This window comes from Numenius arquata, chromosome 6 (genome assembly GCF_964106895.1).
Source record: "Numenius arquata chromosome 6, bNumArq3.hap1.1, whole genome shotgun sequence".
In the NCBI taxonomy this organism is placed as follows: Eukaryota; Metazoa; Chordata; class Aves; order Charadriiformes; family Scolopacidae; genus Numenius; species Numenius arquata.
The window spans coordinates 43,441,519-43,467,056 of NC_133581.1; the positions used below are offsets into that span (position 1 = coordinate 43,441,519).

At 39.7% G+C, this 25,538-nt stretch overlaps 1 protein-coding gene across 2 annotated transcripts; it reads right to left on the bottom strand.

Moving 5' to 3' along the window:
- On the bottom strand, nucleotides 1-25,527 carry TMEM87A (transmembrane protein 87A). 2 transcript variants are annotated; one of them, XM_074150028.1, is made up of 20 exons: nucleotides 25,338-25,527; nucleotides 24,318-24,375; nucleotides 20,325-20,422; nucleotides 19,364-19,480; nucleotides 17,663-17,716; nucleotides 17,504-17,560; nucleotides 15,744-15,888; nucleotides 14,951-15,012; nucleotides 13,006-13,189; nucleotides 12,045-12,144; nucleotides 11,227-11,320; nucleotides 10,563-10,634; nucleotides 8,801-8,909; nucleotides 7,614-7,672; nucleotides 7,248-7,351; nucleotides 6,822-6,895; nucleotides 4,879-4,940; nucleotides 3,639-3,694; nucleotides 2,359-2,389; nucleotides 1-2,014 (listed from the first exon to the last, which is right to left on the bottom strand). In XM_074150028.1, exons 1-20 carry the CDS (start codon nucleotides 25,476-25,478, stop codon nucleotides 1,973-1,975), a joined length of 1,719 nt encoding a protein of 572 aa, XP_074006129.1. In that variant the 5' UTR covers nucleotides 25,479-25,527; the 3' UTR covers nucleotides 1-1,972. The 2 variants fall into 2 exon arrangements, with proteins under 2 accessions (XP_074006129.1, XP_074006130.1); XM_074150029.1 differs by lacking the exon at nucleotides 10,563-10,634 and adding an exon at nucleotides 9,928-9,996 and having other exon boundaries at nucleotides 25,338-25,518.
- Nucleotides 25,528-25,538: the final 11 nt, after the last annotated feature.

The following is a 25,538-nucleotide window of genomic DNA, read 5'->3' on the forward strand; positions in this document are numbered from 1 at the left end:
GCCTTTCTACTCTTTGCCTAACTTTTATTAAATAGTACATACAAACTTCTTTTGTGCTTCCAGTAGAGAACATTTTTCCCTATTTGTCTCCAAAAAGCCCAAACAACCCAAAACAATAAGACTTACAAAAAAAAACCCAAAACCAAAAAAAAAAACCATTAAATAGTGAGTTTTGTGTAGCTTTATTTCACAAAATTTTCTCTCCCCAAAAGGACACAGAGGTAATGGTTTTTTTCTTCTGTATCAACTGAGCACAGCAAATTAGATGTTATTTTCTAATTAGAGATTGTATCTGTGGCCTAAAGGGGATGGCAGAAGAGCTCCAGCAACTCTTGCAAAGGCAAACTGAGGTGTTAGAGCCACAGCTTTTTATCTCTGCCCACCCACAGAGGGTTTGCTGCCCTCACAGCACAGCTAGCAGAAGATTCTATGCGCTTGTGCCTCAGCTACTGTACTGTGAAGTGCCCTGTTTCAGTATAAATTGCTGATAAAGATGAACTAGAGCTAAGCTACCAGACCTTACAGCGGAATGAATGAAGTACAGGCACATGTTCACTTCTGCTGACATAGCTACGAGTGAAGAACCAGAAAAGCTGACTCCCTATGACATTCCAGGAGCAGCCACATTAGCTCTCCAGAAGTCCAGCTGTGCTGCTGCTTGCCTGGTAATTATCAGTTGTAAAGGTTACGAACCCAAATTATAGCTTCTGTCATACAGTCCACAAAGGGTTTCCATGTGTAAGTTATTGCAAGTGAAGCCTCTACAGCCAAGCATAGAATAGAATAAAAACAGAACACTGTCCAAAAGCTCTTTTTCAAAGGAGAAACAAAAAGCAATTATATAGAAATCTGCAACTTTGTCCGAAACACAGTGATCGCAGAGTACCTCTTGGCCACAGGGACCAATTGGGACAGGAAAGCCCATCATCAAATCACTTACATGGGAGGTAGTTCCAAACAGACACTGGGAACAGAACTATCCCAGCGCTGTGGACTCCTGTTAAAGCCTCTTTCAAGTGAGGTAAGCAGTGCTTGCACCCTCTAGAAAGCAATGCCATCTTCTCATAGAAGAGTGCTGGCTTCTCACTGGGAGATGTCACATGTGCAGGGAGAAAAGAGTTCTGCTGAAACATCTAGTTAGTATCTGCTTAATGTGAACAGTCAAGCACTTGTGAAGCACTGCCGGAGTGGGTTTGGTGATGGTTTTGGTGTGTGTGTTTGTTTTTAAATTAAATCAAATCATGCAACACATGGAAGGTAAGGGCAAATCATTTTTCCAGGCATCCACCACATTGCCGGCAATGAGATGTGCCACAACAGCAAGTGTTAGCTCTGTGCAGCTGTTACCTATAGGTCAATGGCATTTAAAATAGAAAATCTTTCTTGCACAGTGTTATGAATAAAATTGCACTTGATTTTGTTAAAAACTCATATCACTATAACTTTTCCAAATACTTCCTTTCTGGCATCTTAATTTTCTTCATTAACAGGAGCTTCTCTAAAAACCTCTCATTCATGTTGGACACATGACATACAACAGCAGTAAGCCATTATCTACCAGAAAAGGGGTCTGTTGTTTCTTCAGTGCTTATTTCTATCTGTCCCCACCCTCCCCCCAAAAAGGTACAGGCAGTTCACCTCTAAGTGTCAATTTTAACATTGAAATATAAACTCCTCAAGCAGACATTAGGAATTTTAGTTTCACAGATTAAATATTTGAAAAGTTACAGAAGGTGCTGGAATAGTATACATTTAAATTGCTTAAAAATCCAAACTCGCAGCAACTTTGTAAATTCAAATTTCCAAAAGGTTTATATTGTCCTTGTGAACTTCTTCCACAGCAAGACGCTCTCATGACAATAAAGCATCAAACTTCCAAGGCTGAGATCAAGAAAAATCAGCAGGATGCACTTGCTCCACCAAGCAACTTTAAAAGAGGCGTCTCCACTTCCAATAGCAAAAAACTAATCCTTCATTCCATTTTGGACCTTTCGAAGTGTGTAATCATTCTTTCCTGAAAAACAAAACACCCAACGTTGCCATTTCCCCCGACAGGTTTCCATTATTCAGAAATAATTCTGGTATGCTTCGCCCATTCACATCAAATGCACACCCGTATGCATTTTAAGTCAGGAGTCCAACTCACACAGCAAATATACCATTTTTTAGAATACTCATAGAATCATAGAATGGTTAAGCTGTATCATGGTTGTCCCCACTATGCCTCCCCTCCTTGTAGTATTTTACTGCTGCACTGGCAAGCAAGTCCAGTTCTAATAAGCCATGTCGTTAACAGCTGACTCATGACTCCTTTGGCATGTCAGAAGACTAATTTGAACTGAAGATTTGTTTACTGACCTCATCTGAATCCAGAAGAGCTGGAAGAGCACTGCAGTAGTGGGGAGAAAAAAAGAAATAGTTAAGAGAGCTTATTATTGACAACCATTTTCAGCCTTATGTTGCACCTTTTTAAGACACAGGAGAGCAATAATGAAGACAGACCTTTCAACTGAACAGACAGAAATTAGAGAAAGACACACAAAAGAGGAAGAGCCCCAGGAGTATCCTCAATGACCTTCACAGTTCTAAAATGCTTTTCTTCTAATCTTCTCATTACCAAATGAACCATTTCCAAGTTGCCATGAAAAAACGCTGCATCATTCTATGGGAACAGTGCTGAAGTACACTGAAGATATTTACAGTCTGGGACCATATTGTAAAGACACATCCCAGAAATGTCAAACAAGTTACACCAGTACCACAGCCTTTTCAGCTACCATAGACCTCCCATCTACTGGGATCTCATCTCTTCACAACCCTCATCATACTTTCAAGAACAGAAAACCCTGCGGCAGACTACCTCAAAGTGCCTTTTCCTAGCTTATACCAGTCTAGTCCTTGTTTTCTTAAGTAATCCTACCATTCTTCAAAAAGTTCTGGGAAAAACAAATTCAGTTGAGAAAATGCCACTTTTTCATCCTCTTTAAACTTCACTCGATTTCTTATCTTTAACCTCAAGCAGAGTTTTGTACTTAAATCCACAGCCTCTGCCAAAACTACCTGTTCAGATTTGTGAATATAATTAATCTGTGAACTTCTGTTTTGCTATGAAAAAATGTAGACACAGATACTGACATTTTTAGGATGTAAAAATTATTAAAAGCAGAATAGATATGGACTGGTTACATAGCTGATTATCTTGCCAGAAGTATAAAAATGACTCAACAGGCATTCCAAATAAATCTGATAATTAGATGACATTATTCAGTGGTTTACATTCGGCAAGATACTCAAAGGACTTTTCAGAGCACTAAATGGAAAAACAGGGTTTGTTTGTTCTCTGTTTTCTGGGTTTATTTATTTAGTTGTAATTTCAGTGAAGTGCAAACAAATCAGTCTGTGGTTTCACAGTCCAAGGTGGTGTTTCTTAAGTCAGCATGTGTTCAAGTGGCACGACCTGTAAGGCTGACAGACTGCATAAAGCCAAGGGGAAGCATGCTAAAAAGTCAGAGGCCAATTCCAGGCAGAACTCAGTATCTGCTCATGTAAGTGCACCATAAAAGTTATAAGGCATTCTAATACATTTGTGTTCCTGTGTTCAAGCAACCTGCTCTTATTGTGACTACAAAAATACTCACACGTCTGTTACAGACGAAGGAACATTCTCTTCTACCCACTTCAGGTCATCCTCCTGCTACAAGTACAGAAATTACACAGAAAACAAAAGTTGGTTTTCCCAACATGCTGTCACATGCAAGACTTTTTCTTCTTAGCCTACTTGACAAAGAGCAATGTATTTATAGTGTCAGTTCAAAAAAAAAAAATCCACCTTCAACTTGATTTCTGGATTACAGAAAACACATTCCAATAAAAAAAAAAAAAAGAAAAAAAACCCACCAAAACCCCACATATAAGTTACTGTCAACCCTGTAATAGTCTAATGGTGACTAGGAAAAGCAAGCCCTCAGGACACTTTGGTTATTTACCAATCTAGTTCAGTCTCCCACAAAAAGAACATTATCTTTAGATAATGTTATACTTAAATAATTATTGTAAAAAGCACAAGCTAGGCTTTGCTAACGTAAGCTAAACTGTATTGTCAGAATTTCTCATTTCAATCTGATCACTCCCATTCACAACACAAGCAAGCTTGTTTTGAAGTTGGAGACCTGAGCCTTTCTGATCCCCCCCAGTTCCCAAAATAGAAAAGTTTTTATTTTCATGTTATCCTCAGGTAAGTAGTATACACTTGCAACCAATCTTTGAGAACAATGTGAATGACAAAAATATTACTGCTATTATCATTAATTCCTACAGGTTCTTCCCACTTTTAAATTTAGGCATGAATTCCATGAAAAGATTGAGACATATTTTCTACTTCCTAGCTGAATGTGAAACCACCTCTGCTTATAAGCCATGTGGAAAAAATGCAGCTATATTAAAAATGTTCCACCCAGACAATTTAGGCAGCTACATAATAATATGCACATCACCCCATTCAAGTAATGAATCACAAGTCTCAAAATTAGAAGGGCAATTAATTTAAGATATGGCTCAGCCTCCCTCTCAGCCTGACAAATTTGTTAAAATGATGTTTTATTCACTATCAGAATATAGTATTATGCAGTTCTACCTAAAATCTTATGTACAAACATTCCTGGAGAACAGACTGCATTCTAAAGTTTCCATTGCACTTACAGGAAATTAGATGAACAAACTGTATTTACTTTCTCTTCAGAAGTACTACAAACATACGATACTTTGACTCACTCCTGCTCTAAAGCAAACCACGACACTCAAATTTGTGAGCTACTACTTGGGGGCAACCAAACAAGAGAGATGGATCTATATCCTTCGAGGCAGGGAAAGCATACTCACAGCTTTGTTTGCTTTTACATTTCCATTTGGTTCTTGCTTTGTACTTCTCATTTTCATTCCCTCTGAAGAGAAAAAGAAGGAAAAAAGATTAGGATAACTGAACTGAACTGTAATTGTTCATAGACCATAAGTGAAGGTGTTGAGTGTTCTTTCAGAATATTTCATCAAATCCAAAGAGACAGAGTAAGATAGACAAGTTATTCATTAAGACAATGCTTTCCCTTTGAAAAGCTTGTATTTTTCTTGACAGGTGGATTACCTATTTTTTTCCTGAATTTTGCAGTTTTAGCTAAGAATTATCAAGTTCTAGTCCTTTACTTTAAGCCAGATCTAAGTAGTGTAGAAACTGAACTCCTAGCTGCCCAGAGAGGCTGTGGAATCTCCATCCTTGTACTCAAAAGCCATGTAGACATGGTCCCTGCTTAAGCAAGGCATTTGGACAGAATGGCCACCAGAGGTCCCTTCCAACCTCAACCATTGAGACATACGCAACTCCGAAAACTTGTTTTACCTACTGACTGCTGACCATCCACCTGGTTGACTTAGGAGCTGAGAGCCAGCATGCATCTCCCAGCCTGGCAGACAGCCAGATAGAGCTGATTTGGCAAATGCACCTAAGGGACTACACACTCCCCCTCCACTCCTAAACAAGTGAAACAGCACTGAGATATCCCAGCAGAATTGATTTGTGGACAGACAGCAGCAGTGGGTATGTCACCCTACATTTTACAAAACTTATAAACAATGGTGTTAGAAGGACAACAGATATCACAGGGAGCTGGGAGGCAGGAATGAGAAAGGGTTTTATAGTAGGAGGGGAGACCAGCAGGTTGAGAGACATTATCCTCCCCCTCTACTCTGCCCTGGTGAGGCCTCATCTGGAATACTGTGTCCAGTTCTGGGCTCCTCAGTTCAAGAAGGACAGGCAACTGCTGGAGAGGGTACAGCAGAGGGCTACAAAGATGATTAGGAGCCTGGAGCATCTCCCTTACGAAGAGAGGCTGAGAGACTTGGGTCTTTTTAGTCTAGAGAAGGCAAGGCTGAGGGAGGATCTGATCAATGCTTATAAATACTTAAAGGATACATCAAGAGGATGGGGCCGGTCTTTTTTCAGTGGTGCCCAGGGACAGGACAAGAGGAAATGGGCATAAACTTGAATATAAGAAGTTCCACCTAAACGTGAGGAGGAACTTCTTCACTTTGAGGGTGGCAGAGCACTGGAATAGGCTGCCCAGGGAGGTGGTGGAGTCTCTGTCTCTGGAGACATTCAAAACCCGCCTGGACAAGTTCCTGTGCAACCTGCTCTAGGTGGACCTGCTCTTGCAGTGGGGTTGGACTAGATGATCTCCGGAGGTCCCTTCCAACCCCATGTGATTCTGTGACTAGAGAGAAAGATGCAATCTAGTGTTATAGAGCAGGACTCATTCGTAGGAAGTTTCATTAATATGTAAACATATTCATCCATATGTTTACAACTGGACATTCCTGTACTAGGCCCTAATATGGAAAATGAAGCAGACTGCAGAGTTCAGAGAACAGATAATAAATTAAAATCTTTAAACTGGATTTTAAAAGAGAATTGCAAACTAAAACACTGCCTAGCAACAGTATCTGAGAGATCCTCAGATATCCACCATCATAACTGGATGCAAATCTACGACTGGTCATATTTAATAAAACAAAGTACAGTGGACACGGTAAAGAAACCACAACAGTAGCAGTGTATTCAGTGTCATCTGAAAATCCCAGAATTAAACAGGCAACGTAAATACTAACCGTAAAGCCAATGTTTCCTCTACAACTGCATAGGTCAATGGCAAGAAGGAGGCATTGACTCTGCCTTTACAACAGTAATGAACTTTTTGTCAGAAAACAAGAGACCTCCCTCCACAGAAGTGTCTCTTCAACACTGAAATGAGGTGGGGGAAAAAAGTTTCTCTTACCAAAGCTTTCCTTTAACATCGGCTCTTTCTGCTCATCGTCATCCTCCTCTTCAGACAGCGGTGAGAAAGCAAACCTTTAGGAGGGAAAGAATGAAAGCTATGTTAGAATATCTCTTGCCACTCAAGAGATTCATTACTCTGACATTCACATGACTTGATTCTTCTGTGTAGTCATTGTTTTTAAGACCTATGCTAAGCTACATAAACAAAAGTTTAAGTCGCTTCTTTTTAAGTACGTTCACCACGAGGAACAGACCTAATTTTATCTATGTGACTTCCTACACTTACTTTTCCTGAAGTCCCTACACACATTGCTTAGTATCCTTACGGATCAGTATATAGCAACTAAAAATCATCCATCAGTAGTTCTTTGAATAAACAAGCATTCCCAAAAACCAGTATTTTTAGAAAGAGGTAATAGCTAACCTTTGGTTGTTAGCAGATGGTCTCCACAGAATCATGATAACAAAAAGGATCATTGAAAACAATAAACGCCAGATGGCATCATCCACCCATAGCTCCTGCCAGTCCTGTCAAGGAAAAGAACAGCACAAATAGAAAAAGTTGTGAAGAAAGAGACTCCACGTCCTCAGCTCTTTCCAAGGGTGAGCTAAAAGTATCTGACAAAGAGGCTCATTTCCCACAACACAGAGAGTTTCAGCATGTGGCATATTACTCTAGACACAATCCACAGAAAAATCTGTTCCAGAATGCTCAATCTCACCTCTTATACCGCCAAGTGTAAACTTACTAAGAGGCAGCACTTGCAGAAAGCATTCAATATAAACTCACCGACTGACAGTCCACCAGCCTGAACTTCATGGTGGTCCAGATGATAAATACAATAGATGCTGCAAGATTAAAACAACAAACAAGCTGCTTATTACTACAGAATATGCTGATTCAAATATACTACTAACAGAACTGTGTTTCCCAAACAAAGGGCAAAGACCTAAATAGTGAATTTTTGGAATCCAATTTATTAGTTTTGGAAAACGAGAGATTGATTTATTGCACCGACTTTATACGGTAGTTTAGGCACAGACCAGTATATTCTGTTCTTGGTTCTTCAGAGACACAAGGCATAAATCAAGTATGAAGTTTTCAGCCAAACTCCTCATCCCTATTCACTATTCTTATATTAATTCCATCTAGTCTCCAAACCAGGGTTTCATTCTCAGTTGAAATAAAGCCTACCTCAAAGCAAATGAGCCATCTGATCAGACTGAATGCCCAAGCATTCAGATCTTGACCCATAAGAGTTCTAATGCTCAAACTATGCTCTCACCACAGTTTTAGAAGACGAGATTTCCCTCCGCTAAAGTGTTCTATGATAACTAAAAACCAGATGCTGCAAGGAATTTAATCACAGTTGTCGATTAAAAGGAATGCACCTTTTTGTTTGTTTAAATAAAAAAGCACTGTGCTTATAAGTTTTCTGCTTACTGTAGGTACAGTATTTCCAAACAGATGAGGAGCTAAGCACCTGGAAGCACCAACAGATTTATTAATGAAGTTCAGCTCATCACTACTACAAACAGAAAGAGAATCTGCATCTGTATTCTTCCAGAACACAGAAGGCATTATGTGACAATACTAAGAATACTGTTTTTCCAGGAATCACTCTGGTCTTCAGACATCTTAAAAATCCCACAGTACACAGTGATACTATAATTTTGGCAAAAACTACCCCTGTGAAGTTAACAGCACAGAATAATAATCTTTTGATCCCAGCACCTTTAGGAGGGGCAAAAGTGCTCCCTCAGAGGTGCACAGAACTACTGATCTTATTAACATCAGGACTAATAATCCACTGACTCTGAAGTATCAACGTAACTTGGCATGGGCCCACTATTAGAAATGGGTCAAGTGTTAGAAATACCAATTATTTTGATTGCATTTACAGAAAGGTCACCAAACTCAATCTGCTTGGAAATTATAAAAGTGCTCTTATTTGATTAACGTAATTTCCTGCTTACCTGCTACTGCCAAAATGAGCGTGTTGGTGAAGTGCCGATACAAAGAGAGTTTCACAACATTCCTTCGAAGTTTTAGCAGTTTCATTGTTTGAGTTAAGCTGATGAATATGTATGGAAAGTCAAGGAAAGCCTCTGAAGGGACCAGCTGGTCACAGGACACAAATCTCATGATCAACAGCTCTCCCACCCCACCCACACACTTAGCTCTCCAAAAAGGCAGACCCGTCTCAGCAGAAAAAAAGTTCATCCTATCGCAAAGGTGGCAAAGACCAAGATCCATCCCTTTTATGTTATTTAGTCAGCTAAACCCAGAACTCTCGTCACACAAAGATGATATCCAAGGGTCTGTTTTGGACAATGGCCTGTTCCTCCAGAAAAGTGTATCAGATGTACTTTTGATAAACGGAAAATCAAGTCTGAACTAGAAGCGAGTTAAAATCCAATTAGACTGTGCAAACATATTCACCCTTTTGCCTACAGTTTTATTTCCACAGTGCTTAGGAGACCCATCATGGTAGGAGAGAATTGGTGTTGTCACGGCTGGGCAGCAAACTATTCATGTTTTAAATAGAGTTTTGTGATTGACTTTTACTAAAAACACTTTATAGGGATTTTGCTATACATGACTGAGTTCAGCATTTGACAGCAGTTGCTAAAATCACACAAGATTACAGTTGTTTGGATGTAACATGCCAAGACACCAAAAAGTTAACACTGCCCCATTTTGTCACCTAACTACTTCCAGGTAAGTTCAGATTTTACAGAAAGAATTTTAGGTTTGATGCTGCAAAGAAACCTTCTCCCCAAACCATAAATTGAGTCTGTTCTCCAAAGGATACCACTATGGTACTGTTACAGTGCTACACGGTGAACAAATTAATTTCATACTTCAACAATCAAGTCTGTCTGTTATCTGTCTCTAACTAGTCTATGTTCAGGAGCTTGCACTGGCTGTAGCAGAAGCTTACTTGAACACTCAATTACAGAAGTTCTAATAACTTTACCAGAAGTAGAAAGAACATATACTTGAAGCTGATTTAAAAAAAAAAAAATTCAGGCAAAAAGACTCACAAACCAAACAAATTTGAAAGAAAATACACCCCACCAAGTAAAATAGCGAAGGATATCCACCAGCACAGGGCAGTATCTAGGAAAGCCAGGGGAATAAAAGCCAAGGAGGCAAGATCATTCTGGGCCTGGAGACAAAGAGAGAGCCAATAAGAACAAAACGAAAAAGGAAATAAGGTACAGAAGAAGTAAGGAGGGTCAGGCTATTTTATGAGAAGCCACAAATCCACCACAATGCTTCTGAGTTTTACTACAGAAGCAGACAGTTTGAACCAAGAGTTTAGTCCAATGCACAACAGGGAAGTGACAATACCACACTGTCAGTTCTCAGTTCTCCACCAGCAAGACAAGAAGTAGTTTTCCAGATTAAGTCAATCTAGCACCATTAAAAGGAGCTTCTGCTGAGGTCATTGCTGCAACAATGTGCTCTGGCCACTTCCATTACAGAAAACTAGCAGTCAGCTTGTTAGAGATTTAGGAATTAAATCTTTTACACTATCCATGGATAAGCCAAACACTCTGCCGGCAACCATGAATTTGACTGAAAGTGGGAAAAATTGCCGTTGTGTGTACATCAAAGACTATTAAAGTCCCAACTGCAACAAGCAAATCGCCTTTTATTCCATTTAAGTATGAGACAGAAATGATAAGCTATGAATAAGCTTGTAACATTCTGCAGCTTATGAAAGGATATCCACAAAATAATACAGGCATCAATCAGGGACAGGGCCAAGTTTGCTATCAGAGCCACAGTGTCATAGAAAAACTGAAAAAGTACCAAATATATGACATGTTAAATACCTTATCCCAAAATACCAAAAACAGAACAACAGAAATCTACACTCTGAGACCTGCTTCTTAACGAAGCAAGTAGCAGCACCACCACTTACACACACTTCCCCAGCTACAGCCTCCAAACTTGGGAGTGGTGGGCAGGGGAGGTTGTTTTGGGTTTTTTTGGTTTTGTTGTTGTTGTTGAAGTTGGTTTGCTTGGTTTTCTTTTTTTTTTTTTGTTTGGTTTCTTTTTTTTTAAACTCATGGTGATGGCTGTACATTTGTGCCTGCAATTAGCCCTAACTAATCAGAAGTATTAGACACAAGGGTCCAGGCAAAATATAGTCTCTGAAACCTGGCTAGTCAGAAAACTATTAGAATGATTTCCAATTACACAGAATTATATCCTGATAAATAAAGAAGACATCAAACTTCAAACAATTGTCAATAATCCATATCCCCAGTCTCAGAGTTTAAACACTTCATTGTCTCTGTTCCCTTCTTTCAGCATAGCCCTGGGATTCTCCCTTAGCATCTAAGTAAATAAAGATAGTAGCCTGGGAAAATGTAAAGTTATTACTGACCCCTGTGACTCTAAGAACACCTTCCATGCCAGAAAATAATAGATAAAGGGCTCCAGCCATAACTACTTTGTGAAGAGTAACTCCAAGGCGAGGCCTGTAGGAAAACGAAGTGAAATTTAGATTAAGAGGGGGAAAAAACAAAGTCGTGTCTACTTGAGTGTAACATAAGGCTGAAGCGTGTGAATAAAAGGTCCTCATGACAAGCTAGTTCTAGATCCAGAAATAATTTTATTGTGGTGCTGGAAGCTTACTATTCACTTTTTCTTACAGTATCATGTGACCAAGGAAGAGACTGGTAACAGTCGTGTTTCCTTAGTTAACCTGTTTAGCTTTTTACGACCATTTCAAGAAGTCTTAGCCCACCTCTTCTTCACCAGTTCCCCCAGCACACCCACACTTACTAGAAGCTTCCAAGACCACACAGCATGTTGTTTTACCATCAAATACAGCTGGGGACAGACAGATGAGCATCAATTTTGGCAGCAGAAGCAGATCCCCTCCCCTATCAGTGATTCTTCACTCCCCCCGTTTCTAGCCCAGAAGGAGGGCATGTAAAGCTCCCATTCCAGTCAGTGGAGTATCTCAACAGTGACTCAGAAACCTACCCAACAGTGGTACGTGGAATGGGGTGGGAAGAAGAGTAATCATAATATGTAACTGTATGTCTCTGTTGACCTGTGAAGAAGTCTAGACCTTTACAGCACTTAACTAAAGCACCTATCCTTTAAGTAGCAAAGTACAGGGGGACAAATACTGCCTTAAGTTATTAAAAAACAACACTTAATAGAACACAACAGACCTGTGACAAAATTACTCACTTGACTATCCCATATCCCAAGCTGACTATGATGACCAGAGTTCGAGCCAGCGAGCGCTTCACAGCGGAAAGCAGTTCTGCCAGTATTACAGCTCCTTGAACTACCAAAAGCAAAAGAGGAGGAAGGTAGGTTATTAAAATATAATTTCTGTTTCATTAACTACTGCATGCAATTGTGGTATGAGAGCAGACATCATTATTTTCAGAAAGTAGGCTATTACAGTATATGATCTTTTTGTCACCTATATCTGGAGTAAGCTTTCAGAAAAGATGGCTCACTTAGCATTAAAAAGTACTGAAAAACTTTACTACCATAGAATGTGGAGAGTAAATGATCCATAAACCTTTTATATCCATAATATCTGCCTGGATGATCTTCCAAACAAGTCAACCAACAAAACCTTCTGTACCATGGGTGTGGCCAATTAACGAAGTCATAATGAAGTTTTACTTGCAGAGTTTCGTTTGTATGCATCCATCCTAAAAACTTCAAAACCAGAGTCTCAAAGTTTTACATGGAGAGAAAAGCTTAAGATGGATTATCAGGCTATGGGCTGAATACCAGAAGTCACATGCAATCCTGTCCACGTTGAACAAGGAGTTTCAATGTCTCTTTCCAAGGCCAGTACCAGTTGTCAGAAATTAATTACGAGCTACACTTAGGAAGTGTTACCTGGCTTCAAGCCAGCACTACAGTGAATACTCTCCAGAATCTAGCACTTTAAGTCCCTAAGACGCTACACTCAGAAGTCAGAGAAAGCAACAGCATTTTAGCTTTAGAAGAACACAAATCATCACATTTACAATACATAAAAAGATGCAGAAACTCTGGCTTCCTGTTCTGTGTTTTGAAACAATCCTCAAGTAATCATATACTTAATATGCATCTGTCACCCCAATTTAGCCTAAGTCATTAGAGCTATACCCCATCAATTAAATTGCAAGCTGCAATTGCTACCTACCAGATTCCCCTGTGTAGCGGATATTCTGGAACTCTGCATAGAAAACTGCTTTCTCGAGCATTCCCAGGAAGATAACAGCACCAATCCAGAACTGGATCCTCAGGAGATCCCGCCAGTAACAGGCTGACCAGGCAAGCCATAGAACTCCGAAGAACACGTACACAATACACATCACCATGAAAAACTATTACACAAAAAGAAGCAAGAAATAGGAAAATCTTAGACCCAGAAAAATAATTTCATTGTTTGCATTCAACAGCTGTAAGATAGCTCTATTTTCTCCCTGAATATAGCAACTTTTGAAGTTTTTATATACAAAAGAAACGTGAAACAAGGCACTGCTTCATTTGTCTTCTCTGGATTCTTTTACAGTGACAGTCTAATTTCTCACTGCCAACAAAGGGAATCAGAGTAATTGAATTTCTGAGCAATTTCTATCTTGAAGGGCAGCCTGACAATTTATTCACAGGCAGTTCTTCTAAGGAAGATATCAAGTGCTACTAGCTCTCTGAACTCAGATAAGAGCTCAGGCAAATTATCAAGTACTAGAAACTCTACCCCTTCTCACATATTACTCTATTACAAACTTGATTGTACATTTACATTACTCTGCAAATAAGCTTACAAGTCACCTTTACACACCATTCCACAGAACAGAGATAAGCATCTGATGGTTGTAATTCCTCTGTTCAAATAATTTGACAACTTGTCTCAAAAGTTAACTTCCAGCAAACTCAGTTTTTGACCAAGCTTTAGGTCAGCCAAAAACCTGGAACTGAAAAAGAAACCCAGATATTCTTTTAAATATTATCATTCTGTGATTTCAATTTTTTCAGTCCAGTGCCACTTGCTTCGGAAGAACTTTCAGTGCATGTGTCTCCTGCAGCGAACAGTAAGCTTGACAGTGCTACTCTGTGCTGAGTTTTCTAAATAATAGCACGTACAAGAGCAAGTCAGGAGGTAGATTTTTTTTTTAAACCAAGCAAGCATTGACATGAGCTGCACAATCCAGAAAAGCTTTCACAAACTGAAAACACCTTCCCTTAGGAGAACAGCCTACTGGTCCTTATAGATTTTCACGTCTGACTAATCCACATGGTTCAAATGGTAAGGACTTAGGCCTGGTAGTTCATGTTCAGATGCTTCATTACAGAAACATTTAGACAGAGACATTTTTCTGGACCTGCCACATGGGGATATTCACACTAGTGAATTACATGTCAACAGAGCTGCTGGAAGCTTTTTACTTCTGTCACGCTCTCCTATTTACAGGCCGCTCTTGCCAATACAGTCAGGCTACAGACCTTTCCTGTTATTGATCCCCAGCTAAAGTCTGTCTACACTACATAAATATTGAAGTTCTTTTATTTTCTTAGCCTCCTGGACAGGGGCAGCTAGCAACCAAGTCAACGACTCCTTGAAATAAGAAGGGAATTAGTTCTTTGAAGTTCAGTTATGCTTTCACTGTTAGGCAGTATTAAGGACCTCCTCATGGGGTGTAAAACACCTACTGGAGGAAAGAAGATTAAGCTGTAAAAGAACAAAGCAGTGACAAGTGAAAAGGTAGCTGTTAAAAAAAAATAGATCATAGAACAGCAAATTTTCTAAGATAAGAGCTAAGGAGAAAAACAGCATCAGTAAAACTGCTCAATTTAGAGCTAATGATACTGGTAACTTCTGGAACTACAAATTGACAGACATTAAGTCAAACAATCCAGAGAAGGACAACACTAGTGGTACATGCAAATATCTGAGATCTACGCCTGTTTTCCCTATTTAGAACCTAAAAAAAAAAACAAACCAAAAAAAACCCCAAAACCCAAAAGCACCCTCATTAAATTTTCCTGAGACACTGCCTTTGTGTTTCCTAAAGTATGGAAGGAGAGTATTTGAGATTCAAATCAACTGACAATTTTATAGGTCAAAGAAAAGCTGTTTTACTTACAATCATCAGAGGATAGTCTGCAAGTGAGAGGTACTCATATGGCCCCTTCAGTTCCACTATCACTGTCAAAAGACAATCCAATAACCAAATTGAACAAGAACCAAAAGGAAGAAACCAGGAGAAAGTACTTAACTGATTTTTCCTCAAGTGTAAAAGAAAATTCCCAATCTTCACACAGCTTTCAAATCTAACTTGCACTTTAATCAAAGAAAGTTAAGACTCATAACACAGCTAAAAGCATGCAATTAAAATTACATGTTCCATTACCAAGTAACTCATGGCAGTACTTTAAGTATTAATTTGTGCTAGAGATTCATGTGTAACAGGAAGTTCAGAAACACAAATAAGTTAACTTTTTAAGGGGATTTTCAAACTTCTCTAAAGTTTGGATAGGTTATCAATGCACTGTTAGCTATACTACAATATAATTTCAAGGAGACAATTATGATCTTTGTATTCCACATGATTTGAGCTTATTAATACAAACCACTGCATTTGTCTGGACATTTTTGAAACACACCACCAAGCCTCAAAATTGAACTGCTTGGGATTCTGCTATACTTCCATCATTGAACTGACAGACCAACAGCCTTAATATCTTCAAGACACTAACAATCAACTACTTTAAGAAAGAGTTGTAGTAAGCAATACTTACATCTATGTGAAGTGAAAGATCGTGTCTTATGAAAATGAACCATACAGTATATTAGAAGTACCTCAGAATACATTCAGACTGGTATACATAAACAAATAGCACTATATTTTTAGCGTACTGTATAAACAGCTATCTTACTTGTAAAGGGCTTATTTTGATCCGAGGGAAGTGTTTTCACCATTCTTTTAACTTTGGTAGTAGAATCCTTTGCAGCTGTAATTCCAATATGCACAATAAATATATATGGCCCATCTCGCCAAGTTTTGATAACAGCATTCATTGCCTGAAAATAAAATGTCTACATGTAGACAGTGCATAGACAAGAAGATAGGAAAAAGACAGAAGTAGACTTGCCATACACAGGTGATATCTTCTATGTAAAAACAAAGTTCATCTCTTCCCAGGCCTAGAACTTGCTAGTCAATATTCGATACATAAATTTTAGATCTATTTATTAGACCTAATACTTAAAATTTAATTGTTTGAATCGAGAAGAATCCTCAAAGACCTGGGAGGTGATCAGGGCTCATTTGCAAATTTAATCTGGCTTACTGCATGAGTCATCGCAAAGGTACCGCAAAAGCTACAAAGAATTCAGCAAAGCAACCTATTCCTTGCTTTCAGTCCAGAAACATTAGAACCACCACAGAGATACTCCTTTCCTCCTGAAATCAGTTGTTCGGCAACAGCACACCTACTTAATAGCTCAGCTCCCTGGTGAAGGCTGACTTTTATAGTGTAAGACAGAAGAGGTAGCTGAGAAGTAGAAAATTTCCATAGTAGTCATTTCCTGTGGAAACTACTACTGCCCCTGCAACCACTCTCATACCTATAAGACTCAAATCCTGCCAATGAACTAACAGAGGAAGCTTGCCCAGATAAATACTTGCACCATAAAACAAATCAAAGATTTCTTAGAGTTCCAGCATACAAAATTGTTAATTCCACAACTGAAGAAGTTCTAGCCATCTCAGAAACTGCAATATTTAACAAGAGCTTTAAAGTTAAAACTAAGGCTATCTACGTGTACGTCACTCACGTGACCACTGCAGAACTGCCACAAGGAGGTTTTTTTTTTCATAACTGCCTCTCCAAGGGAATTTCAGTACTAAGAGCATGCAGTTCTCTTAAGAAACCTCCTGACTTTGAAACCTACAGCCAACAAAATTTTATATATATAAAAAAAAGTTTATGTTGATACTGACTGAAATTAAAACTTAGTTAAAAAACACAGTAAACTTAAAAGAAAATGGATATATTTTTATACACCAATTTTGCCTTTAAAATACCTCAATCTCTTGCCGCATTGATTCCTTATGTCACAATTGCACACATAGCTATTTATGTTTTAGCTTTAATGTAAATGGCCCTGTAAGTACACAGGGAGTTAAATACTTTTTCTTTGTTGGCATCCAGGACATTCAATTTGAAGTTATTTCGACAATCGTTCCTGGTTAAGACCTGAACATAATATATAATAAAAATACTAACAGATCTGAAAATCAAACATAATCACTCAACTTGCTAGGCACAACGTTTTAAAAGACTGGCTACTTAAAGATGAAACCAAACATAATCTGTAAGTATTAATCACCACTTAAAACAGAGTATATCCATGATTACTTTAAATTACTATGAAAAAAGACATTAATTTACACCATCGGTCTAAACAGTTTGAGTTCTATACTTCACATGTAGAAGCAGCAGTTACTCTGTTTCCCCACACAATGCTACCTAGTTTCGAGCAAAAAAAAAAAATTCCATGTGTGAAAGCAACAGAGAATTGCACCATCCCTGTAAATGCTACCAGCAATTTCTCATACAAAGAAATATAAATTAGAAAAATAATAATTTAAGATTGTTGGATTCCAAGCCATGTTTAAATTCAATATACATACAGTTTTATCCACCACCATTGTGTGATTTCCTCCACTCTCCTTCTTATCTTTGATGCCCTTAAAGAAAAGCAGAAAAATAGATAAATCAATATGCCAAAACTCTCTCTTCCATGTCTACGTTCACTCATTAGAAGGGAAAAAAAAAAAAAACACCTTTACCTCCCGTTTCTCAGGTGAGAGAGGCTCTGGATGAACAAATTCTTTATAGAAAATCTGCAAGATATAAGGAAGGTACAACACTTATAGGCGCTTTATATTAACATGACCTTACCAGAACAGCTTCCAGTAAACTCAATTATAAGGAAGGATTCTCTGACTACCTGTATTAGAGAGCTTTCATTTTTCTAAATCAAACAACTGTTCATTTGCGGAAGGAGTCTTAGAATAATATTTTTTCATTTGAAAGTTGCTTTTCCTCCCTTCAGACAACAGGTGGCTATTTTTAGAACTGGACCCACAGACATGACAGTAGTGAAGTTAATTTTCCAAACATGAATCTGTAGGATAACTCCATTACTAGATGAAGTCTACACACAGAAACAGGATTTGGAGATTTCTGCCTTAGTCTATGCAAAAAAAGTCCCTAGATGGGTGGATACCTATTAAGGGATCCAGATTTTGCCAACTCTCCTGAACTACGGTGACCTGAAACCTAGTGAAACTACTGTACCACAAGAAAAAAGCTGAACAATCAAAAGGAGAATTTTCTGTGAAACTTCAGAAATTAATATCTGAGAGGAATATCTTTTGTTAAAATTTCAGTAGACTTCTCAAAGGAATTGGAGGAAAAGTCACTTAGACTTTTAAAACCTGTTTCACCAACCTGAACATTCACTTAAGATGCCTGAGTTCACATTACACAGCTAAATCCACAAGACCTCTTCTATAAAACCAAGTAGAAGTAGAACTGACACTTCTTATATTATTAAACAACAAAGCAGACAGCATACAGATTATTTATTTTCAAAAAACCCTTCAAGCCACCTTCACACATCAAAGAGGCATGCAGATTATTAAAAACCCTTTTCAAGTCACCTTTAGGTCCTTCTTAAAAAAAAAGCAAACAAACAAAACCAAACAAAAAACCACAACACCATGTTCAATAGTTATGAGACACTTCCCAGTATTGTCTATCCACAACCCTTTGTCTAAATCAGCAATGGCTGACTAGAGATGCAACACTGCACAATTTGTTTTGAATTCTTAAGTAAGTACATCATTAAAGAAAGACAGTGTGTTATATTGATATTGTCATTAGTATGATCGCACAGTTTTGCCTGGTGGTACACAGCTGGTGTAGAGCCTGTTTGCACATTACTTCCCTATGCTGTTTTGCATTGTCTTCTCTCTTCTGCTTGATTTATTTCAAACACATTTTAGTGTATTTTTCATTTTTAACCCGCTATCAGTGCTTAAGTAACCCATTTCTCAACACTCTTTCATTTTCATTATGATAAATTAACATTATCTGAGCAAAAAACGCCAGTCCTTCATCAACCCAAATTTAGTGGGAGCTTCACTCCGCTGCCAGAGACTCACACTTCTACTGAACTAGCAGTAGCCTTCTGCAAGTGAAACAAGTTCAGGAGACAGAACCACAAACAAAAACAAGCACTGAAATTTACAGTGGTTTGGGGGTCTTCTTTCACCCCCATGGCAGGGCAGATGTTGAATAGCAAGGCAGAAATAAAGCAAAATGAAGAAATCATCATTCCAGTTTGGTTGTCATAAACAGATAAAAACAAGTACCTCCCAACCTACAGTAATTCTTATATACGATGCTAACTCACCTAACAGGAACTACCACCTTCTCTGTATATTGTATGAGAAAAGAGAGCAAACTGAAGTTTCTACCCATACCTGAGGCCTGAAGAGCTCAGAGCAATTCGGAAAGACAATAGAAGCTGTGGCATAGTATCCTGACCAACCCGGATGCTCTTCATATGTCGCCCCAAAATAGTCCTCTGCCTGTTCATCCTGCAAAACATAGAACAGAAAATAGGTTAGCATCCAATATATCAACGGTTCATCTCAATAGGCAGCTGCCAGAGCTGGAGAGCACCGTAACTTCCCTCTGCACGCACTCTTGAAAAGAATTTAATAGAATAAAGGCCATCAAGACTGTGCAAGACTATAAAAATGAGGGCCAAAAAAACCCCATACAGGCTTTGAATAAGAATTAATACCCAATTAAAAAGTATTCCTCCAGTGGAGGTGCAGGAGCCAGCAGAAACTTCAGTCTACACAAACTCCACGTTATTAAAGATTATAGACCTCAATACTGTGGTAGGTTAGTAGTTACAACTGCCATAATTAATATTTTAAGTAAACATGAAATAGAAGAGGTGTTACACAGTATAAACCACAGTTGTGTTCTACAACATTTGATAGAAACTCTACACACTTTGTATAAATTGCTAATACTTCCAATGTGATTCCATAAAGAACAGAATGTAAACTAAACATGAAAATATTCTTTTTTTTTTTTTTATATTTGCTGTCATTAAGCATTTTTGTAAATAACATTTTCATCTACCATAAACTCACACACTTCAGTTTAGAGTTGATACCCTTATTTAAGTGTCTGGGTTAAGAGGAATTCTGACAAACACTTCCACATTACCCAAAAACTAGAAAAGTCAGTAATTCCAGCAAGCTGTGAATCAATTCCTTCCCATTCAATTCCCAATGATCCAGAAATTTGTTATTTTTCAGTGGAGCATGTCTTGTAGACCCAAAGAGCAACAAGTATGTGAATGAGACATCTTCAATCCCCTCACCCCTAGAAATCATAACCCATTTTTTTCCACACAATTCTTACCCCAAAGTTGAAGACCTCATTGTAGCAGTCAGAATATCTTAAGTACCAAGTGACATTGTAACTTTGGGAGGGATCACAAGCTTTTTCATCCCCTTCAACTGAAAATAAAAAAGAGAGAGATAAGAACATGTAAACCACCCTCTACTTGCCATGCTTTTCCTCCCATTCTGTGCCAAACTACCATAATTAAATTTATTTTAAAACACAAAACAGAAAGCAAAACAATAGAAAAACATTTTCCTCAAGTAATCTAATACTATTCAGTGAAAGAAAGAAGCATGTGGAAAACAGAATTTCATGATAACGTTATACAATTCTATTAAAGAGCTGAAGATCACTTGGAAACTTTCTGTTGTCAAGACAATCAGGGATATTTCAGCAACTGCAAATACCAACCAAGAGGAGAACAGCAGTGAACTGAGTGATTACAATACACAAAAGGATTTCCCTTTCCAAGATGGGTGGGACACATGGCAGATAGACAGCAGCTAGGAACAGGTTGATACTAAGGACAATTTGCACAGATAATTTAAACATACCAACATCATCACCAAGAAAATAAATGAAAAGGTAAGGTTTTACAAGTCAACATCCACCCCCACACACACTCCCAAAAGACAAACAACCTATATATTAGCTCACTCCGTCAAAGCCACAATGCTACCTAAAACAGCAATAAGACAACTTTCTGCTTTGATTTATTAGAGGACAACATGCATGAAAAGTGAAACACAAGACTCCCCCCTCCCCTCAGGAAAGATCGTGTGATTTCTGCGGTTCAAATCTCATTCTGAAACTAAAGCCTGATGAAGAGAATTTGACATTAAGAAGGTAAGCTTCACCCAAAAACAAAATGAGCAGTGATATTCAGAGTTTTGGAAGAGCCATTTAGATGACTATGTTTGGGTTCTGTCAGTCAACAGATGGCAAAACCCTTCTGAGTTGAAAGCATGTTTCTAGTGGCTAAGAAGTCCCCACATCTTCACAGGCAGCATTCATCTCAGAGTAGACACTCACAAATTTGTCACACTTACAGAGCTTTTAATGAATGCTTCCATATTGACCACTGCAGGTAAAAAATGCAATTAGAAAAAAGACCTTGTCCTGGAGTCTTAACTGACTAATCCCACTTCGAACCACATGACTACTGAAACAAGTATATGTAGAGCTAAAAACTCAACAACCAAGGCTCTAATACCAATGATTAAAAGGAAAAAAAAAAAAAAAAAGGAAAAAAAAAGATTGCAATGCAATCACTGAAAAGTAAGAGTTTCCTTATGACACCTTCTGGCAAGCATGAAAACAAGGCATACATTCTCCACCTAGCCCTAAATGTTGCAGAAGGCAAAACAAAGAAACTAAGAAGCAACGCAAGCACTGTAGTGACATGGGGAGATGGCAAATTCTTAGAAGACAAATGCTCTTCTGATAAAATTGACCACGTGAGGAACATCTCAAAAAAGTGCTACCGAAAAAGAGGAGGAATTCAAAAATACCTTTTAGCCTATTTATTTTTAATAGGATTTTCAATAAGACCATTGAAACTATGTTCAACAGTAACACTAACTAAAAGTAAAACAGGCTGTGACCAGAACAATCCACCAGTATCTGCAAACATCAAAATTACAGAAACTTTGAAAATTAAGTACTCTAAAAGACATAAAAGACATGCATGGTATTTTTTGAATTCAGCAACATGGAAATCTACGTTCCTTCACCTTCAAACAAAACCTGCAAGATTCAACTCAAATGCAGTCTTTGCAATTGTTTAGAGAGCAGGATTTCTCCCATGATCTTAGATAGGAAGCTAAATGCCTTCTAGAATACCACTTAAGAAAAGCAGTAAATAAACATAACTTCATTCTTGACAATACTAAACACAAGTGGCAGTCTTCCCAGTCAGAAGCAGAAAGCATCAGACACCAATACATCACACACACAAAAAATAACCTAAAAATCAAGAAGGGGAAAGAAAAACGAAGACAAAGCGGATGAGGAGATGCAGGTGCTCACCAGAAACATGAACAACCCATGAGCGATCATGTTTGGCAAGAAGGGTCATATTGTCCACACAAGCATCACAGAACAGATGAAAAAGTCAACAGACAGCAAACAAAAGAGAAGAACTTGAAAGAGAAGAAGTGAAATTCAGTGAACTCAGTTTCCACACAGGCAGAAAAGAAACAATACGTAAAGTTGAAGCTTCCCAGTATCATATGCAGATTAAGCCTCATCTAGGCTGAGAAACTTTGAAAATAAGTCCCTAGCCTTTGTTCCTTCCTCTTTCAGTGATTCATTATCTAAATTCATGTAAATCTTTTAATGTCTTTTAGTGAAAGTCTTCACTAAGAATTTTAAGGCTTAATGCATGTTTAAAGGCTGACAGCACAGTGCAGCCGAAGTCCATATCAGGATGCAGGAGATCAAATTCTTACTGCCAGATCTGCCACAAACCTATCTTGTGACAAACAAATTTCATTTTATCCGTGTCCTAGTTCCTTCCTTCTCTTGGTTATTTCAGCTGTACACATCATATTTAGACTTAACACACACTTCACTGTGAGGACCCACATCTTAGATGCCACATTAGTATGAGTACACTATTTCTACTAAACTTCAGTCAAGGAAGCCTAACACTTAGCAAAGCTCCAAATGCCCTTTCAAACCACCCCCTCCTTTTCCCCAACCATCAGATTTCTACACTTTGATCCTGCATCTGCACACTTGCAATTGTCTCGCTGCAAGCAGTGAAACTCAGCATTTGAGCTACACTTGACAAGTGGGAAAACCTTAACCCTGACATGATGGACCTCCACTAATAACCACTCTAATACTAGCCTCCTATTTCAGATTCATGTGGATTAATGGAGACACTTTAACAAACTCCTTTTGAAACACTGTCCCAAGAAGGGCATGTATCTGAAATTTAACATGAAAATCAATAAGGTTAAGTACTAAACATAACAGAGCACAGCAATATGCAACTCCATCAAGAAGCATTAGCTAATCCTCATGTTATCTTAATTTTGTCATGTTAAAAAAAAAAAAAAAAAGAGCACAATTACTACAGCAACTAAGTCTTGGGAAGTGACAAAGGCACAGATCCCACTAATTCTCTCTAAAGTGACTTTGATTTCCTCATTTGACACAAGCACAGAAAGACATTCACCAGCACTGTACCTGTATAACTACCCAACTAGCAGCTGGGCATCAAACAGTTTACCGCCCCCAAACCAGTAAGAACTGGCACAAACAACGCCTTAAAGTACATGGGAAATATTTTAAGCCTTTCTAAATCAGCTAGTTACTTCCACAAGTCACCTACATCATCTCATTGCTATCTAAATGCTGTCCTCACGTTCATAGGTAAGAGAGTATTTTTTACAGAAACTCTCCTTTGAGCTGTAACCTACATAACCCACAGCCCTGGCCAGATCAGCAAAGAGCAATAAACAGAAAGAACAAACAGGGAGGTTGCCAACGTGTTTGCTCTGTAGCACACTCACACACTGTGATCAGGAGAGCTCTGCCATAGTGTGCAACGACATCCCCCCCTTGCCACTCCCAGAAGCACCCAGCTAAAAAGGAACAGGACCTCAAAAGCACTACCTTCTGCATACTGACATCTGTCACCCTGCAATACAAAGAACCCCTGTCCCAGTCAACACCAGATCTCCCAGCTGGAGGAATTTAGCGTATCTTAAATAGGGAAAGCACACCTCACAGTAGGGCTCAGCACATCCCACACCTGATTACCCGCTATCTGAAATGAAGCAGTGCTCCCATTGCACATCTTGACCTCTCCACAGAGGGCCTGAACAGATCGCAGTTGCGAAGCTTCAAGGCTGTTAACACACCCCATCATATCAGAGCTTTCATCCAGTGCTAAGGGGATTAGCTGTCACTGCAACCAGTGCAGTTAAACACTTCCCAGAGTTTTGAGTCTCAAATGTTAAAGTAGTCAAACAGCAGAGACAGCAGGTAACCACTTACATCTCAGGAAAATGGTGGTGTTGCTGAAGAGAATCTTCCCAAAGTTAAACTTCTTCCCCTGCAAAGGTACAAAAAATGAAAACATTTTAGTGGGCTTAATGTCACCGAGCTTAAGTAAACACCACCTTCCACTCAGAGTTTTAAGTTAATACACCAATGAAAACGAGTGCCAAATCAGGAGCCAGCCTTACTGGATTTTCCAGTCATGCTTCACCACCCCTTCAGCCTGCTCTTAAAGATGGCTTAGGAGGCTTGGGGGCTTTTTGTTCTGCAAAACTGAATCCATTTCATCACCATTTGTTGAAATAATTAGCATTTTCTTGCTCATGAGAAGGTCTGGACTACCCAACAACAAAAAAATTTTGTTCCAAGAATCAACAGGAGTGTTCACCGTGATCCTTCAATTTTGTTCCTGAAGCTCAAGAGCTTCACAGAAAATGTACATTACTCCCTTCCCCACCCTGGGCAAGGCAGGTTTGACGTGAGGCAAAACAGCTTTTCTCCACACAGCTCCAAACACGCACAGAACAACAGAAGTGCCGGAAATCCCTTCACCTTCCCGGAGGCCCACATCTCTTCTCGGTTCAGCTTTTCAGGGGCCCAGCTTTCCCGATGCCGGGCCCCAGCCCCGCCGCACGGGGGGCGCCGGGCGCCCTCTCCCCACACAGGCCCCACCGCGGCCGGGCCGAGGCCGGGGAGGCAGCCTCCGTCCCCACAGACCGCACGGGGGCCACGCTCCCTCCGCCACCCACCGAGACGGCGGGCCACCTCCGAACCGCCAAAAGGGACACAAGCCTGGCACAGGGGCCCCGGCAGCGGGACAGGACGGGCGGGGACCGCAGAACAGGCCCTTCCGCGGACCCCCGAGCCATTCTCCCTTCCTCCTCCCAAGGAGGACGAGCAGAGCAGCAGCAGCGGCCTCCCACCCCCCGCCACGCAACACGTACGCTCCGACCGCCGCCACAGCCAGCTGGCCGAGCCCCCCCACCGCGGCGCCCCGGCCGCCCTCCCCGCACTCACCATCAGCACTGGGAGCCGCCATTTGGAACGCTGCCCGGCCCCCGCCGCGCCCGCCAGCAGCAGCACGGCCAGCAGCCGCAGCAGGACGGCCTCAGGCCGCCGCCGTCGCCACCCTCCGGAACGCGGCGCCTCCGCCGCCATCCCGCCGCACGGAGGCCGCCGTCGCGCTGACCGCGCCTCTTCCGCTGCCCGCGGCGGGGG

Excerpts from the sequence above, each read along its gene's own strand:
- TMEM87A (XM_074150028.1), bottom strand. The coding sequence starts at position 25,478 with ATGGCGGCGGAGGCGCCGCGTTCCGGAGGGTGGCGACGGCGGCGGCCT. Across the intron at positions 12,145-13,005 it reads CCGCTACACAGGGGAATCTG|TTCAAGGAGCTGTAATACTG; the intron begins GTAGGTAGCAAT and ends TGCTTTTGGTAG. Across the intron at positions 11,321-12,044 it reads TTGGGATATGGGATAGTCAA|GCCTCGCCTTGGAGTTACTC; the intron begins GTGAGTAATTTT and ends GTTTTCCTACAG.